Source organism: Macrotis lagotis, chromosome 7 (assembly GCF_037893015.1).
Source record: "Macrotis lagotis isolate mMagLag1 chromosome 7, bilby.v1.9.chrom.fasta, whole genome shotgun sequence".
NCBI lineage: Eukaryota > Metazoa > Chordata > Mammalia > Peramelemorphia > Peramelidae > Macrotis > Macrotis lagotis.
This window is the reverse complement of record NC_133664.1, coordinates 86,936,660-86,952,807: the sequence shown is the minus strand read 5'-3', so window position 1 is coordinate 86,952,807 and position 16,148 is coordinate 86,936,660. Positions and strand designations below refer to the sequence as shown.

General features: G+C 33.2%; 1 protein-coding gene across 4 annotated transcripts in view; it reads left to right on the top strand.

Moving 5' to 3' along the window:
* The window catches only part of UBE3C (ubiquitin protein ligase E3C), a 122,789-nt gene that overhangs the window by 49,221 nt on the left and 57,420 nt on the right, over nucleotides 1-16,148 (top strand). For all 4 annotated transcript variants that reach the window (XM_074193266.1, XM_074193265.1, XM_074193264.1 and 1 more), the window contains exons 14-15: nucleotides 5,926-6,030; nucleotides 8,255-8,342. In XM_074193266.1, the coding sequence (XP_074049367.1) occupies nucleotides 5,926-6,030; nucleotides 8,255-8,342 (193 nt within the window). The remainder of the gene's footprint in view (nucleotides 1-5,925; nucleotides 6,031-8,254; nucleotides 8,343-16,148) is intronic.

The following is a 16,148-nucleotide window of genomic DNA, read 5'->3' as shown; positions in this document are numbered from 1 at the left end:
ATGATTCTTTCAGCATAGTTCATAATTCTTCCAACTTAAATTATTTCTCATAGTTAAACCCAAATATGAGGGATTGGGTTTTTCAAAAATAATTAGATAACCACAGTATGCTAATCAGGTAGAATCTAAGTAAACCACAACCTTTGCTCTCTCAAAACTATGAATCTTAAGTTTTAAACTAAACTAAATTATAATTGGTATCTTACGTTTTCTTTACAACTTGTTTAATATATAAATATTGAAATATTGAAATTAGGACAATTCAGTTGTATATGAATCAATAATTTACGTTTTTTACCATTTGGGTTTTAAAAGTATTAAATTTTAAGGAGCAGCTAGGTGGCGTAGTGGGGGAAAATGGAGTTAGGGAGGCAGGAAGGGAAGCACCCTTATAACTAACCATTCAAACAAAGCAAATGCACACTGCGACCATGTTCCAAAGATATATTTTTTTCCTTTTCTTTCTTTTTTTTTTTTTTTGGCATCTTGAGTCTTTAACTTCATGGGTGGGGGCTTTTTTGGCCTTTTTTTTGCAAGACAGAGTTAAGTGACTTGCCCAAGGTCACACAGCTGGGTAATTATTAAGTGTCTGAGTCTGGATTTGAACTCAGGTCCTTCTGATTCCAGGGTAGGTGCTCTGTCCACTGTGCCCTAGCTGCCCCTATCAGGAGGTCTTCTGGAGATGTTGAACATTGGTTTGATCAGGGTTCACAGTTGTTTTTCTCGACAGTATTGTTATTTTTAAAAATTATTTTCCTTATTCTGCTTGCTTAACTTTGTTTCAGTTCAATTTAGAAATTTAGAAACCCTAAGATTCTTTGAAGTTATCTCTTCTGTGATTTCTTATGCAGTAATATTACATTGGTTTTATACCATAATTTGTTCAGCCATTTTTGCAATTGATGGATACAGTCTCTCATTTTACCTTGTCCTGAGTCAGGAAATTTATTTTCCTTGTAACTGTTTATTCTCCCAGTATTTTCCAGCATTTTTAACTTCCCCTCCTTCATTCCTGTTCATTTTCATTTTGAGTTTGATGTCTTTGTTTGCTGTCCAAGGTGGGTTTCCTAGGACCTAGGACTCAGATCTTTCCTAAGGTCTTCTTGCCTCTTGACCCTCTTTCTTCTTGCCCATGGACTCCTGGATGACATTTTATGCATGACTGTCCAGGAAGAAGTTAGTCACTTATAGTTTCATTTATTTTACTTTAAATTTCTTAAAATTTGAAACGAACACTAATTATCAAATAGGACCCTGGGGAAGTTTACTTAAACTATCTGGACTTTAGTTTCATCTCTAAAATAGAAGAGGTAAGAAGTTGGACTAGATTACTCTGAAATTCAATAATTGTTTCAGATTTTAGTCCAGCCTTTTCTAATGACAGATCATGTAATTCTTTATGATTTTCAGAATGCTTTCTTGAGAAATAATTATAATACCTATGATTATAGACTCATGACTTGAGAGCCAAAGAGGACTTGTTGGGTATCTAGCCCAACTTACACATTGTATCAAAAAGTCAAAGGACTAGTCCAATGTCACAGCTCTAAATAGCTGGAGATTAAGAATTTTGAGATTAGCACTAGGGTAAGTGGTTCTTTTTTCTATATACATTGTTGTAGTCATATATATTTTTTCCTAGTCTTCATCCTACATCATTTGGTGTCTCTCTTGCTTCTCCAATTTCTTTGTATTTGTAGCTCCTATGACTATATTCACTTTGTAAAATTTTGTTATATTACTATATCACAATTATTAATATTCCTCACTTGATAAGCAGACTTTCTTCTTTTTTACTAATTCTGATTACTTTTGATATTACTTCTTTCCAGTTTTCCTAACACTTGAGGTTTGTTAACAATGGATTGTTTGATAATTTTACTCCTTTTATGTATATTTTGTCTTGTAGTTGTAGTTATTCTACATAAGATCTCAAAGATAAAGGACAAAATGTTTAGCTAAAAGAAAGTATTTTTCTTAGAGAATATATAACACATGACATCTCTATGACTTTCTTTGTAAAATTCTTATAGGTTATGTCAACCCAGAATTGGTTTGGTTTTTGTTATTAAACTTAGTTTTAATAATTTTTTTTCTTGTAGCTTCGCCTTTCTCTCTTTTTCTGCCTTATTTCCCTGAAAGTACTCTAACGACATTTTCCTCCCACATAATTTCTTCCTCAATTCTTTTTGCTCTTTTAGGTAGGAAAAATAATGACTTTTTTTGAGTCCTTAGGATTGCTGCCAAAGAATTAGATTTTTTTTTTTTATTATTATTATCTTATACTAGAGGGTGTGAAAGAATATAAACAGATGTTTGGAATTGAAGCAGTCTTCCCAGTGAATAACAATTCTTTAAAGCTAAGATGATCATATTTTAATTTAACTTCATATTAATATACAACAAGAATATGATACAGCAAAGAATTTAATCTAAAACAAGAATTGTTCTATTCATAATTTATGTTAAAAAACTAATTTTACAATATTTGCAGAACTAAGAAAATAGTGTGTACAATGACTACAACAATGTAAACCAAAAGAAGAAAAAAAGATCCATTTCTTTTAGTGTATTTGTTTCTGAAAAAATCATAGCCTCATTTAAGAAAAAATACCTTTTCTTTACATGCTGGATTATAGATATTTCATCTAATATTTCATATTTTTAGATACTATTGATAAGTTCTTTGCTTTTGTTGTACTGCTGTTTTTTTCTCTTAAAAATATTTGTTACTGTGGATGACTTACTGGGGAGGGGAAGGGAGAGAGGAGAGATATATTTGGAAATAAAAGATAAAATAAAAGCTATATAATAAAAAAGATTTTTTAAAAAAATACATCAGTAGTTTGAAATCTTCCCAATGTTTTTTCTGTTGTGTTTTCTAGAACTGCTTTGTAAGGAATCTTACCAGAACCTATATAAATAGTGTCTGCATATAAGTGTTAATGATTTATGTGGAATAAGCATGTAACTACAGACATATATACTTCACTATTCCAAAATAATTATGATTTATATTGATAAAAGGTACTTCATCCATTGCCATAAATTTAAACCTTTCCATACATTGGTAAACAGATTCAATTCCTAATTGCCTTTCCAAAATTCCATCAGATGAGCTTACCTAAACACATAGACCATGCTAAAAATCTTTCCATTTTCTAATAACTACCAGAACTCCAATCATCTATACTTTGAGAAGCTGTGTATATCCTTGTTCCTTTTGAAACTTATGAATAGGAAGTGAGTGTGTGTGTGTGTGTGTGTGTGTGTGTGTGTGTGTGTGTGGCAGAGAGAGAGACAGATGCATAAATGTGTAGGTACATAATCTCTTAACCAGTTCTGCTAGACATGGGCTACCTCCTTCAGGCTATTTTCTGACTCTTTTCTTCCTTCACATTCCTCACCTGGAGACTTGCTGTACTCTAGTTAATGGGTTGCTGCCCCATCTCAAAGGCCATAGGTTAAGGTTCTTTTGTTCTATCATTTGATTCCCAAAGGTCCAGTGACCAGGCAGTTTGGTTTTTTTTTCCTTTTCTTTGTCTTGAAACTAATCCTCCTTATATGTTATCTCCGTAGTTAGAATGTGAGTTTGTTGTGAGCTAGGAATGTTTAGATTTTTGTTTATAGCACTAGTGTTTGTTTAGAATATAGTGCTGAGTTTAATATATAATTTTCCATTACATGAATTATATCTCTACCCATTTTAAAACTAGAATTTCTTTTAAAATATTAATATTATTTGTTTTGAAGTAAGGAAAAAACATGTTTTCCTTCATATAACAAGTTAATATTGTTTATTTGTTAACAAAAACAGTTTTTAGAGTTTAGCTATTTAGACTGATTGATTCATACACTCTACTGTTTTGGCAAGATAAGTGGCATAAATTTTTAAAGTGACAAGCTTTAGATGTCTATTCTTTGATCATGAGAGCAAAAGAAAAAAGTCACATCTAAAAATATTCATGAAGGACAGCTTTATTGCATGATGTAATTTTATATATAGTATGTATGTATGTATGTATGTGTACATATATACATATATATGTACATAATACTAACTTCTAAAATTGTAGGAGCTACTGGCTAAAGATTTATTTAGCTTGCTGAGCATTTACTCATAGAATTACAAACTCCGATTTCATGGAAAAATGTACAAGTTCTCACTTCATAGGAATGATCACCAGAGTTGTCCTTATATTTCAGGAACCTATATTTCCCTTTATTTTCATTCATTAGATGGGGTGAAGAGAAGCATTCTACTATTTCTTTAGGAGACTCGGGTTCCCAATCATATTCTAGATTTATACCTTAACAACTACACCCCCCCCCCCAAACTAGCTTGTGGTTCGCTTGGTATAGGTAGTACCTCCTTGGGGAAATTCACTCAACCAATGTAGATCAGCACCTGTAGTGCCACTTCTAGTCTTAGAGGTTTAATTGGGACATAAATTAGTGTCTTGCCTAGGTTCTGCAGATAGTATGTTCCTTATTTTGAAAATTTTGTGATGATGATGATGATGATGATGATGATGATTTAATTGGTTTTCTTTGTAACCACATGGATTTCTAAATATTTCATGCATTTAAAAACATTCTGAAGATTCTATATAGACTTAACAGACTGCCAAAGGAATACATGATATAAAAAGAAGGTTGAGAGCCCTGCTTTAAAGATGCAAAAGTATAAAATTTAAAAGAAAATTAAGATAAATGTTATTTTATTTAGTTAAAGGCATCCCATTCCCAAGCATGCCTATTTGTTTGATTTCTTTTTTTGAAGAATGCCAGTGTGTGTTTACTTTAACTCTTATCCTGAAGAATTGGTAGATCCTGAATATAAAGGGTATACATTTAAAACTTAAGATTTTTCTATTAATTATATTTGCCCATGCCAAAAGATTAGTTCTTTTTTAAAAAATCATTATTAGATTTTATGTTGGAAAAGTTCAGTTCATTCAATATACAATTTTGCTCTGATTATTAAATTATTTACTTGGTGCCCATTAGGTTCTGATAAGACTTTGTTATCATTTCAAATACCCACATACATATGCACATGCACATATATGTATATATTACAACTATAATATATATGTATTAAAGTAACACACACACACACACACACACACACACAAATGAGAACAGTTAAATATCCAGAGAGATAAATCTTGAACAAGACTGAGTATGAAACCTAAATAAATCAAATAAAAGTGAACAAAAGCATGGAAGTGATATAGTTGAGTAAGACTTGACTAAAGCAAGATGTTTTATATATACAATATAGTGAGAATTAATGTCTATTTTGGGGAGATAATGCTATAAAAATGTGAATCTAGTTTCTTCAGTGTAGACAATTGAAGATATGTGCAAATGGAATAAAAGTCATTATTTTTGTTAGTTTAATCAGAAAAATGATAGATGCTTTTTCAGTTACATTGATTGGTAAGAGAAAAAAGGTATACTTCTCTCCTTGTAACTGTAGATTAGGCAATATTTAATAAGCTAATATATTTCTATTTTAAAATTTAGTAAAGAAATCTCTTATAGGGATGGCTAGGTGGCACAGTGGATAGAGCACCAGCCCTGGAGTCAGGAGGACCTGAGTTCAAGTGTGGCCTCAGACAGTTTATTAAGTGTAATTATTACCTAGCTTTTGTGGCCTTGGACAAGCCACTCCATTGCCTTGCAAAAAAATCTAAAGAAGAAAAAGAAATGTCTTAAGAGTTTTTGTAAATTGTTGTCTTGAAAAAGTTATTTGCTGCTACTTCTGTTAATTTTGGCTCCTTTTCTCTAGGAGATAATTGCTTTGTGTGTAAGATACAGTGCTGTGATTTGAGAAAGGAAGCACTTTTAGAAAAACTGATTCTGGTGGTGGTTTATAACTACTTGTTTATATTGAATAGATTTATTTTGCTTACCTAGGTTATCACCAATCTAGTAAAAATGTTGAAGTCCAGAGACACAAGACGAAATTTTTGTCCACCAAATCACTGGCTGTCAGAACAAGAGAATATTAAAGCAGATAAGGTATTTGTGAAATGTTTTTTGTAATCTTTTGCATAAAACCCTCCCTGTTAAGGTTTCTTTTAAAAAATGGTCTTTTCATAAAAATTTCATTAATTGTTGAGAATTGGGTTTTGCTTTTTAATTTATTGATTTTCTGTGTTAATGACTAAAACTTTATAAGTTCAAATAGTAGAAGGCAAAAATATATATTGTCAGAATTAACATAATTAAATCTCCTTTCTGTTGTTCTGTAATGAGGTGTTAAGTTTGAATTACTATATTTAATGTAAAATTCCATTGGAACCTAATCATTATTTTTTGGATAGAAATAATTTTTCCACGGATAAGGAGGCTGAACTAACAGCTTGAAGTCAGGATTAGTCCTTATTCTTAGGAAAATCACTGAAACTGAAATTAGAAAAGGACCTGTGATAGCTGTATTATAATTCTTCCAAATTGAATACCCCTATATGAATTGAATCTTGATTGGTTGAATTTTATAGCCCCTTTGCTAATTTCTGTGTGTTCATTTCTAACAGTAGGGCTCTTTAAAATTCCTTAAGGAGTCCTTTACTAATGAAAGTGTTTCAAAAGAAATACGCACTAAAACTGTTTATAGTATGACACTGTCGTAGACAGTACACTTAGTAGCTTCTCAATAAATGTTTGTTTTTGATGATGGTGATGAAATCCATACATGGAAGGAGGTGTGCATACTCACCCAACTTTCTTCTGCCTCACTTTAAGAATGCCCACTGTACTACTGTGGAATAGTCAGTCAGCCAATACTTATTGAGCTTGTACTATGTCCCTAGCCCTGTGCTGGGTGCTGGGGGGAACACAAAAGAAGTAGAGGACATGTTCCCTGCCGTCAAGAAAGTTACAGTCTTTTGCTGGAGAAAAGATGTAAATAATAGAAACGTCTAGAGAACAAGATGGTACAAGGGATTCAGTATAAGGTAGCATTATCTTGTAATCTATTCATGGCAGTTTAATACTAGAAATACTAGAAGAACCTTATTAAAAGACTGCATCACTTGTAACATAATTCCACAGTATGGATCTTGAAAACAGAGTGGGTGTTAGACTGTAGCACAAACTTTGAAAACCATTGGCAGATATAGGTAGGTGCCATTCTGGGAAATGGGAGTGGTAAAGCCAACTAGGCCTAGACTGAACTGCTAATTAAAGCAGTTCAAATTAACTTTGGAGCCAGACCACAATGCCTGTATTCTCTTTCATAGTACTTCATTTTCCCTTAAACATGTCTCCTCTTTGTTATCTTCTGCCAATTCCTGTTACAGTGTTAATTGAAATCAGACCTTTTCCTTGGGCAGTTGAATAAAACCTGCATATCTATGTCATGTAGTCTTATTCAGGGAGGAATCTATGTGACCCCACTTCTGATTTAATGAAGACTTGATGGCATGGGGGATATCCTTTTTCAGTCACATTTATTCTATAATACTTCACTGAAAAAGACATCTGTGGAAAATCATATAAAATATCATTTCCTTAAACAGTTGCATGTGTGTGTTTATTAATGAGAAATAGTCATATACAAATTTTTTGTTTGCCAAGCAAGAGGTTAAAATATTTGACTATTTGAAATTGATAGGTATATTTGGATTTTTATGGTTTTATATGACTTCCTTAGAAGTCACCTCTAAGAAATACAAATGTCTTAAGACCCCCAATCAAAGCAGAAGGCTTTAGTCTCAAAAAATCACTTTTAGAAAAAAAAAGATTATTTATCAAATTTTAAAAATAATTATTCATAATAAGAATTCATAAAATCATTAATACATTATGAAGAGAGCTATTTATCTTTCAAGATTTTGCTATGGACTTGAACTTTCTATCATCAACAGAACATTTGTACATGATTCAACTAATGAGAAATTGAAAAAAATTACATTCTTTTGTAACTGTTTGATCAGTTGCCATACTTGCAGTCATCCTGCCTGGAGGCCCATTAATCCTTAATTTAGTTACTTAATTTATTCCTTTCTGATCACTGTACCCCTAAGTTGTAGTTTTCCATTTATTTTGAAAGATTATTTAAACTAGAGTGTGTGTGTAAAAGATCTAGAGAAAAATTTGAAGAAAAATATTTGTGATATAAGAATGGGAGAGAATTTGTAATAATTTAGAAATTCTCTATCTTGTTTCAGCTTAGAAACTATAAATGTAAAGTTTCTGATTTAGTACATGACCTCATTAACAAAGTTTGATCTTTACATAGGTCACACAGCTCTATGTGCCATCAGCTAGACATGTATGGAGAGTCCGAAGAATGGGAAGAATTGGTCCATTGCAATCTACTCTGGATGGTGAGTTCAAATATGGGTTCATTTTTTCTTATCTTGCTTTTGTTACCTGCTGTATTATTGCCATGTTCAAAGTGCATATCTCAAAGCACTATTCGGTCCAATCCTGAAATCAGGAGTACCTGAGTTCAAATCCGGTCTCAGACATTTAATAATTGCCTAGCTGTATGACCTGGGGCAAGTCACTTAACCCCATTGCCTTAAATAAATTTTAAAAAATTTAAAAAAGCAAAATGAAGTAAAAAAGTACTATTAGGTACCCTTAGAATGATAAATAATTTTTCATGTCTTTTGCTTCCCTGACTCTATATCCTATCAATACTTAGTTCTTCAGGACTCAAAACAGGTTTTGAGTCTTTTATCTTTTGTTGTTGTCGTTTAGTCATTCAGTCATGACCTCTTGGGATTTTCCTGGCAAATATATATCTAAGTAGTTTGCCATTTCCTTCTATAGTTCATTTTACAGATGGGAAAACTGAGGCAAACAGAGTTAAAGTGAGTTGCTTAGAGTCACATAGACAATAAGTATCTGAAGCCAGGTTGAAACTTAAGTCTTCCTTTTTTTTTATGCTTAAAATAAATTTATATAATTTATTTATTTTTGGATTTTGCAATTTTCCCCCTAATCTCACTTCCCTCCCCTTATCCTCCACAGAAGGCAGTCTGTTAGTCTTTACATTGTTTCCATGCTATACAGTGATCTAAATTGAATGTGTTGAGAGAAAAATCATATACTTAAGGGAAAAAAAATAAGAGATAGCAAGATTACATAAGATAAGTTGTTTTGTTTTAAATTAAAGGTAATGGTCTTCGGTCTTTGTTCAAACTCCGCAATTCTTTGATATCCTAAAATTGTCCCTGATTGGTGCACTTATGAAATGAACAAGTCCATTAAGGTTGAGCATGTTGCTTCTATAGTGTACAATGTTCTCCTTGTTCTGCTCATCTGCAGCATCAGTTCATGCAAATCCCTCCAGGCTTCTCTGAATTCCCATCCCTCCTGGTTTCTAATAGAACAATAGCATGGATCTTAAGTTTTCCTACTCCATATACTGTGATACATAGAAGATGCTCTAATATCTTGTGCTACTAGATTTTTAAGGGTCTGGAGACTTACTGTATCCTGGCCATTTTTATCATGTAGCCTATAACACTTCAACTATAGATAATAAGTGAGTCTTAATGACTGGAAAGACTACTAATTGATATTAATCCTTTAATAGATAGCAAACATGGAATAATAGCTAAAGAGCTACCACTAGTGTCAGGAAGACCTGGGTTCAAGTCGTTCCCTTTATCTCTACAAGCTTTGTGACCATGGATAAATAGGTTAAAACTTTTTTTTTTTTTTTTTTTGGCGCAAGGCAATGGGGTTAAGTGGCTTGCCCAAGGCCACACAGCTAGGTAATTATTAAGTGTCTGAGGCAGCATTTGAATTCAAGTACTTCTGATTCCAGGGCCAGTGCTCTATCCACTGCGCCACCTAGCCGCCCCAATAGGTTAACATCTTGCTGATATACAGAAAATCACTGAAATCATGTTGAATAAGGGAGTTTCCATAAAAGAATATTCTCCATAGAGGTAAAAATCTTAGATCTGATCCAAAGAAAAGGAAAAGAGAACAAAATTGGCTTTAAAATCTAATATGATTAAAATTTTTTAGACAAATAGCCCTTAGATTATTTATCTTCCAAATATTTTAATTTTAGATTTATAATTCTCTCCTCATCTCCTTAGTGTTCAGGTGACAGTATGTTTTGCTTCCTGTTTCACATGAACACTTCTGAACAGTATTTATTTTGTTGTTGTTGACTCTTCAAGACCCTATTTGGGATTTTCTTGACAAAAATTCTGGAGTGGTTTCCCATTTCCTTGTCCAGCTCATTTTACAGATGAAGAAACTGAGACCAACAGGGTTCAATGACTTGTCCAAGATCACATAGCTAGTAAGTGTGTAAAATCAGAGTTGAGCTCAGCTTTAGTTCAAGGATGAGTCGTCCTGATTCCAGGTTCACTACTACTCTGTCCACTGTGCTATCTTGCTGCCCCATGATGTTATGGTTTCCTTTTTTTCCTACTGTTGTAATAGTAATGATCAGGAATTACTTTAATCTCAGAGTTTTTCATAATATGAGATGAAATTTCCTTATAATTTGCAAAAGTAGCAATTTAAAGGACATCAAAGATTTCAAGCCCCTGACAAATACTGACTGACCCTGAGCAAGCTGTTTAACCTCTCAGTCCTCTAGAAAACACGCTAAAGGAGGATAAAAATTGGAGAGAAGATGTTGACTTGGGTGGATCGAGATACGGTTTTCTCTTTGGGGAGTTCTCCTATGCCATGGATATTAAAGATCCAGTCCTTGTTCCTCTTTTTTAGTATTTGCTTAACTATGTTAAATGTTAGGGACTATTTTTGGTTTTATATTTCCAGTACCTATTACTTTGCCTGATACAATAAGTATTCGCAATTTCTTGTTGAATTGAAAAAAAAATTAATGTAAAATATTTTATCCAAGGTATATAGTAATTCATTAGGTTATTTTTTAAGTTTCATATTTTAAAAAGTAGCATGTACCTTTAAATTGAATACATATTCATCATTTCGGGATTTGATCAATTCGCCATAATAATATTTGAAAAACAATAAGTCTCTTTTTTATAAAAAACATATCTTTTGTTTTCTTGTACTAGATTTGTAGAGTAATTTTGGCCCTTTAGTTATCTTGTTAAAATTTGAAAAGTAATAGATTTAGTTATGATGAATAATAGGTTAGCTGGGTTAATGATAAAGTAAAAGAGTTATTCTTGCTTTTTGAAACAAATTATTCATATTAAAATAAAAATCTTATTATTCATATTATATACCACTGTGTCTATTCTTTTCTTCTCTTGTGAGAGAATATATTAAAACTTTTACATTTTAGGCTTTATCCTTTCTCTTATGGAAACAGATGTTCTGCAGATATAAGACTGGATTCTAGTGTCACTAACTGTGTAACCTCTGGCATGGCACTATCTGTGTAACCTCTGGCAGGGAACCTCTTAGAACAGTTTTTTCTTTTGTAAAAAACTTTAACCACATGAGAGTTAAAAATTACAACTTAAGTGTATGATTCCCTTTGTCTCTTTTTTTCAAAAATTTGTGAATAGTTTCTTCATTTGGTCTGATCTGAGTCCATATACTGCTGCAGATATTTAAATGAACCCATTTTATAAATGCAAGAAAGGAAATATAGTTTGGTATTACTTAGTAGACATTCAGTCTTAGTGGAAATAAATATATATTGAATTGAAAGGTCCAGGAATGAATGACCACCAAGTCTTAGCTTGTTCTTTTACTCCAGTGGTTTTTCTCTGGTCTTGAGTATCTTATTTATGTGTTAATAAGATGCTGTGTTATGGCCTGCACCTAATTCTGAAGCTAAAAGATTTCAGCCTCCAGGGATATCATTCTAATCCTTCTCAGTTCCACAAAATTAATTTTAAAAGTAAGTTGTTAATTCAGTATGATTTGTTTAGTCTTACATGACAAGATAGGATTAATCTAATCATATAATAAAAGTTTCAGTGAAACATGTGTGGCTATATGCAGTCTTTCACTTAAAGGCCAAAACCTAAAATTTTAAATAGCTATGAATTGATGACTGACTCATATTCTCTTTAAAGATGGAAATCTTGCTGAAGAAATATAGATAAGATTGACAAGTATAATTGAATACTAGTAGTTGATATTGATCTTTAAAGTATATCTATTTTCTATTTAAAAAACATAGGGGCAGCTAGGTGGCGCAGTGGATAAGACACCGGCCCTGGAGTCAGGAGTACCTGGGTTCAAATCTGGTCTAAGACACTTACCTAGCTGTGTGGCCTTGGGCAAGCCACTTAACCCCATTTGCCTTGCAAAAACCTAAAAAAAAAGCCCCCCAAAACAAACTTGTATCATAATCTAGATTGAATTCAATTAAAAGTATTTGCCAAATACAATAAATTTATAGTTAAAACATGCTTGAATTATTCAGTATTTTGAAAGGATTAAATACTGAAATTTTAAATACAATCATCAATTCAAAAAATCTTTTAGATTATGACATGCCAGATTGTTATATAACATGATAGAATTAATAGGTATTAGTTTTAGAAAATTAAAAATTATAGCATTATTTATTTCAATATGCCTTTTATTAATCTTTTACTTTCTTATTGACTTTTACTATTTCCCTAACTACTTAGCCATTCTTAGTATCAAAGAAGGAGCAAATAAAAAAACAACTGATCAAAAACTAAAATATGAACCATATCTAAAAGTATATGCAATATTCTATATTCCTATTTGCCTACCTCCTCAAAGAAGAGGGTGGAACTTATATTTTTCTCAGCTCTTCTTGGACCAAGAGTTTGACCACTATAATCACACAGTGTTTTGTTGTGCTCATTTGATTTAGATTATTTTAAGTCGTTTGCAACTTTTTGTGAGCCCATTTGGTGTTTTCTTGGTAAGATAACTAAAGCAGTTTGCCATTTCCTTTTCCACTTATTTTAGGAATGAGAAAACTGAGGCAAACAGGGTTAAGGATTTGTCTGGGGTAATACAGCTAATAAAGTGTCTGAGGCCAGATTTTAACTTGGAAAGATGAGTCTTCCTGACTCCAAGTCTGACACTTTATCCACTAGTGGTGTGAGTGTAAATGTTTAACAACTGGGAGGGGGTAGTGGTGGTGGAAATGTTTGTATTACACATTTTTAAAATCTAATCTGCATTATTTCCAGTTTCTCTCTCAATTTCTTAAATCTCGAGAAGAAAAAAACTCCTTAATTTGCTGTGAATAATTTTCTCATCAGTATCACTTCTGACCCAGTCTGCTGATATTGCTCATTAGCTTTAGCTAAAGAATTACTGAATTACAAGGTAGCTACCTTGGATCAGGCATTTTACATTAATTCATTTTAATTTAATTTTTTTCAGGCAAAACAATAAATCAAAGCCTGAAAGCACTTGTGAACTTCCAAGGTGTAAATGCTCACACAGAAAATTTTACAGTCCCTTTGAGCTGATTCAAATGCACTCCTAGATGACAGAGGTCTTCCAGTACATCTGTGAATTCTTTATATTCATTATTTCCTTCAGCATAGTGATAATTGAATTATATATGCATAGTGTAATTGCTTAATTTACCCAAACGATAGAAATCAACTTCTATATTTATATTCTATTATAAAAAACTGTTGCTCCAACTATTTACATACTGAATATTTTCTTTCTCCAATTTCACCTGCAGTGAAATTTGATGTGGCTTCCCATGGGTTTACTAAATTCTTTAGTAAACAAAGCCGAGGTTCCACAGAGCTCTCACTAAAATGACAAATCAAAATATATTGTCTCTTGTTGCAATAAAAAATTTTAAAGCAGGACAGCCCTGCTCTAAAGTATAAGCCTAACAGTGGTGTCTCTCAACAAATCATGTAGGTATTTTAATCAGTCACTTTAAAAAACTCCAAACATTTCAAATTAGTTTCCAGAATGTACTTATTAATTCATGGCTCCACCAACAGTGATTTAGTGTGCATGTTTATGTAAATATGTCACATACTGTTTTTTGTTGGTATAAAGTAAAACCTTAGAGTTCTTTAGTTTCATTTTTCATATTTTTTACTGATTTGACATGCTTTCGTATGATTGTTAATAGTTGGCAATTTTTCTTTTGAAAACTATCCATTTGCTATTTATATGGTAGAAAATAAATTTTTTTCTTCTATAGTTTTGTTAATTCCCTATTTATCTTGGGTATCAGCTGCTTATTTGTTGTTCAATCATTATCTGGCTTCATCCCATTTGGAGGTTTCTTGTTGAAGATATTGGTGTGGTTTGTCATTTTCTTCTTTAGTTCATTTTACAGATGAGGAAACTGAGACAAACAGAATTGATTGACTTGTCCAAGGTCACAGTTATTAAATTTACTTTGAAAAAGCTAGAATGTTCAAAACAGGCCCAAGTTGTCTGAATACCCCATTCTAGGAATAATGGAATAGAACCCTGGATTTGTTTTGTTGATTTTCAGAACTGGGGCCGTGATTAAAAGGATGACCTGGGGCATTTGTATTATGCCTCTAGAGGTGAAATACTTGGACCAGCGCAAGATGAATCAGAGTGAAAGCATTTGCCAAGAATGTTTTCATTCCTCAAGAATGAAAGTTGGAGGTTCAGAGACAACCAGATATCCTCATAGTTCTGGTTGCATCATTCCCACCCCGCCAGGCAGCTTCCAGGAGACCAGAGTCTGTGGATTCCAGTGCATCACAAGATAACAACAGAAAAATCACATTCTAGCCCTCTGCCTGGCATGCCGGAAGCCACGGTGCCTTGCTGATATGGGAGCGAAACCATCTTGACAAGGCCCAGATCTCCTCCAGTATCCAGACCTCCACCAGGAGCCCTGTTTCCTGTCTGAGCAGGCCATGGGTGAAGCGGTTCTGAAAAAGACAACATTTAACTCACTGTAATCAAGAGAGTCTTCAGATCATGTCATGATCTCTGTGATAACGTAGTCCTCTTCCATTACACAGGATGGGAATCATCATCGCCCTCTAAGGCCTCCTGGTGCGTCGTTAGATTCCAATCAGAGATATTTAGTGCAGAGATTTTTTTTTTCTCATTTGATGCTTTATATTCTTATCCTAGTTCTGTTGATTTTTCTCCTGTAAAAATAGGATCCCTTCTTCTTTCATGAATCCTCCATACCAAATTCACCCAGGATGGAGAAAGAATTCTGTGGGTGTGGCATCCATTGTCCCAGCTGTTGTTTCTTGTTCTTGTGGTTTGATTGGACTGCATTTCCTGGGTCATAGCTTCTAAACCACTTTCTCTGGGCATATTTTCTTTGGAAATATGCTTCAGCCTTTTTATATCCACTAAACTTTTCTTCACTGATTATTAGGCAACCCATCAAGTTTGCTTAGGTTATTGTGGTATGAGATTGGCAGCCTTGTAAACAGTACTCTAGTGTATCTGATCTCATTGATATGAATGGTCCTCCCAGTTATAAGATTGCATTCTGGGTAGGTAGGTGGAGTGGTGGAAAGAGCACTAGATTCAGAAAGACCTGAGTTCAAATCCAACCTCAGATACTAACTAGCTCTGTGATTCTGGACAAGTCACTTATCCTCTGTCTCAGTTTCTTCAACTGTGAAAAAAAATGAGGATAATAATAATAGCACCTCTTAGGCTATTGTCTCAAATGAAACAATATTTGCACAGGCTGGCATATTGTAGATGCTATTTTTAAATGGTAGCACTAGGCCAGTTTGGTAGTTCTGTGGATAGAGTGCTGGCCCTGGAGTCAGGAGGACCTGAGTTCCAATCCAGACTCAGACACTTAATACTTACTTAGCTTGTATGACCTTGGGCAAGTTGCTTAACCCCATTGCCTTGCAACCCCCCCCCCCCCATGGTAGCACTACTACTCTCATTCTCTCAACTATAGACAACTATGTCTGTCTATAAAATCATCTTGAATTGATTCTCCTTGAATTCTCTTCTCATAGCAAAGATAATAATAGAGCATACAGTCTTTCCAACTTCTTTTTGGATAACCCTCTTGTAATATGTGATTGATCTCTAAGAACATCCTTTACATTAGTAGTCTCAAACAGGAAAGGATTCCTGCAACTGTATATTGTCTTAGAAAACCACAAATTAACATCATTTTTGTTGTATATTTTTATTTATTTTGTTAAATATTTTCCAGTTACATTTCAATCTGTGTCCAATGCATTAGGAAGTTTTGCTAATAATTCTATTCAAGTGTCAAA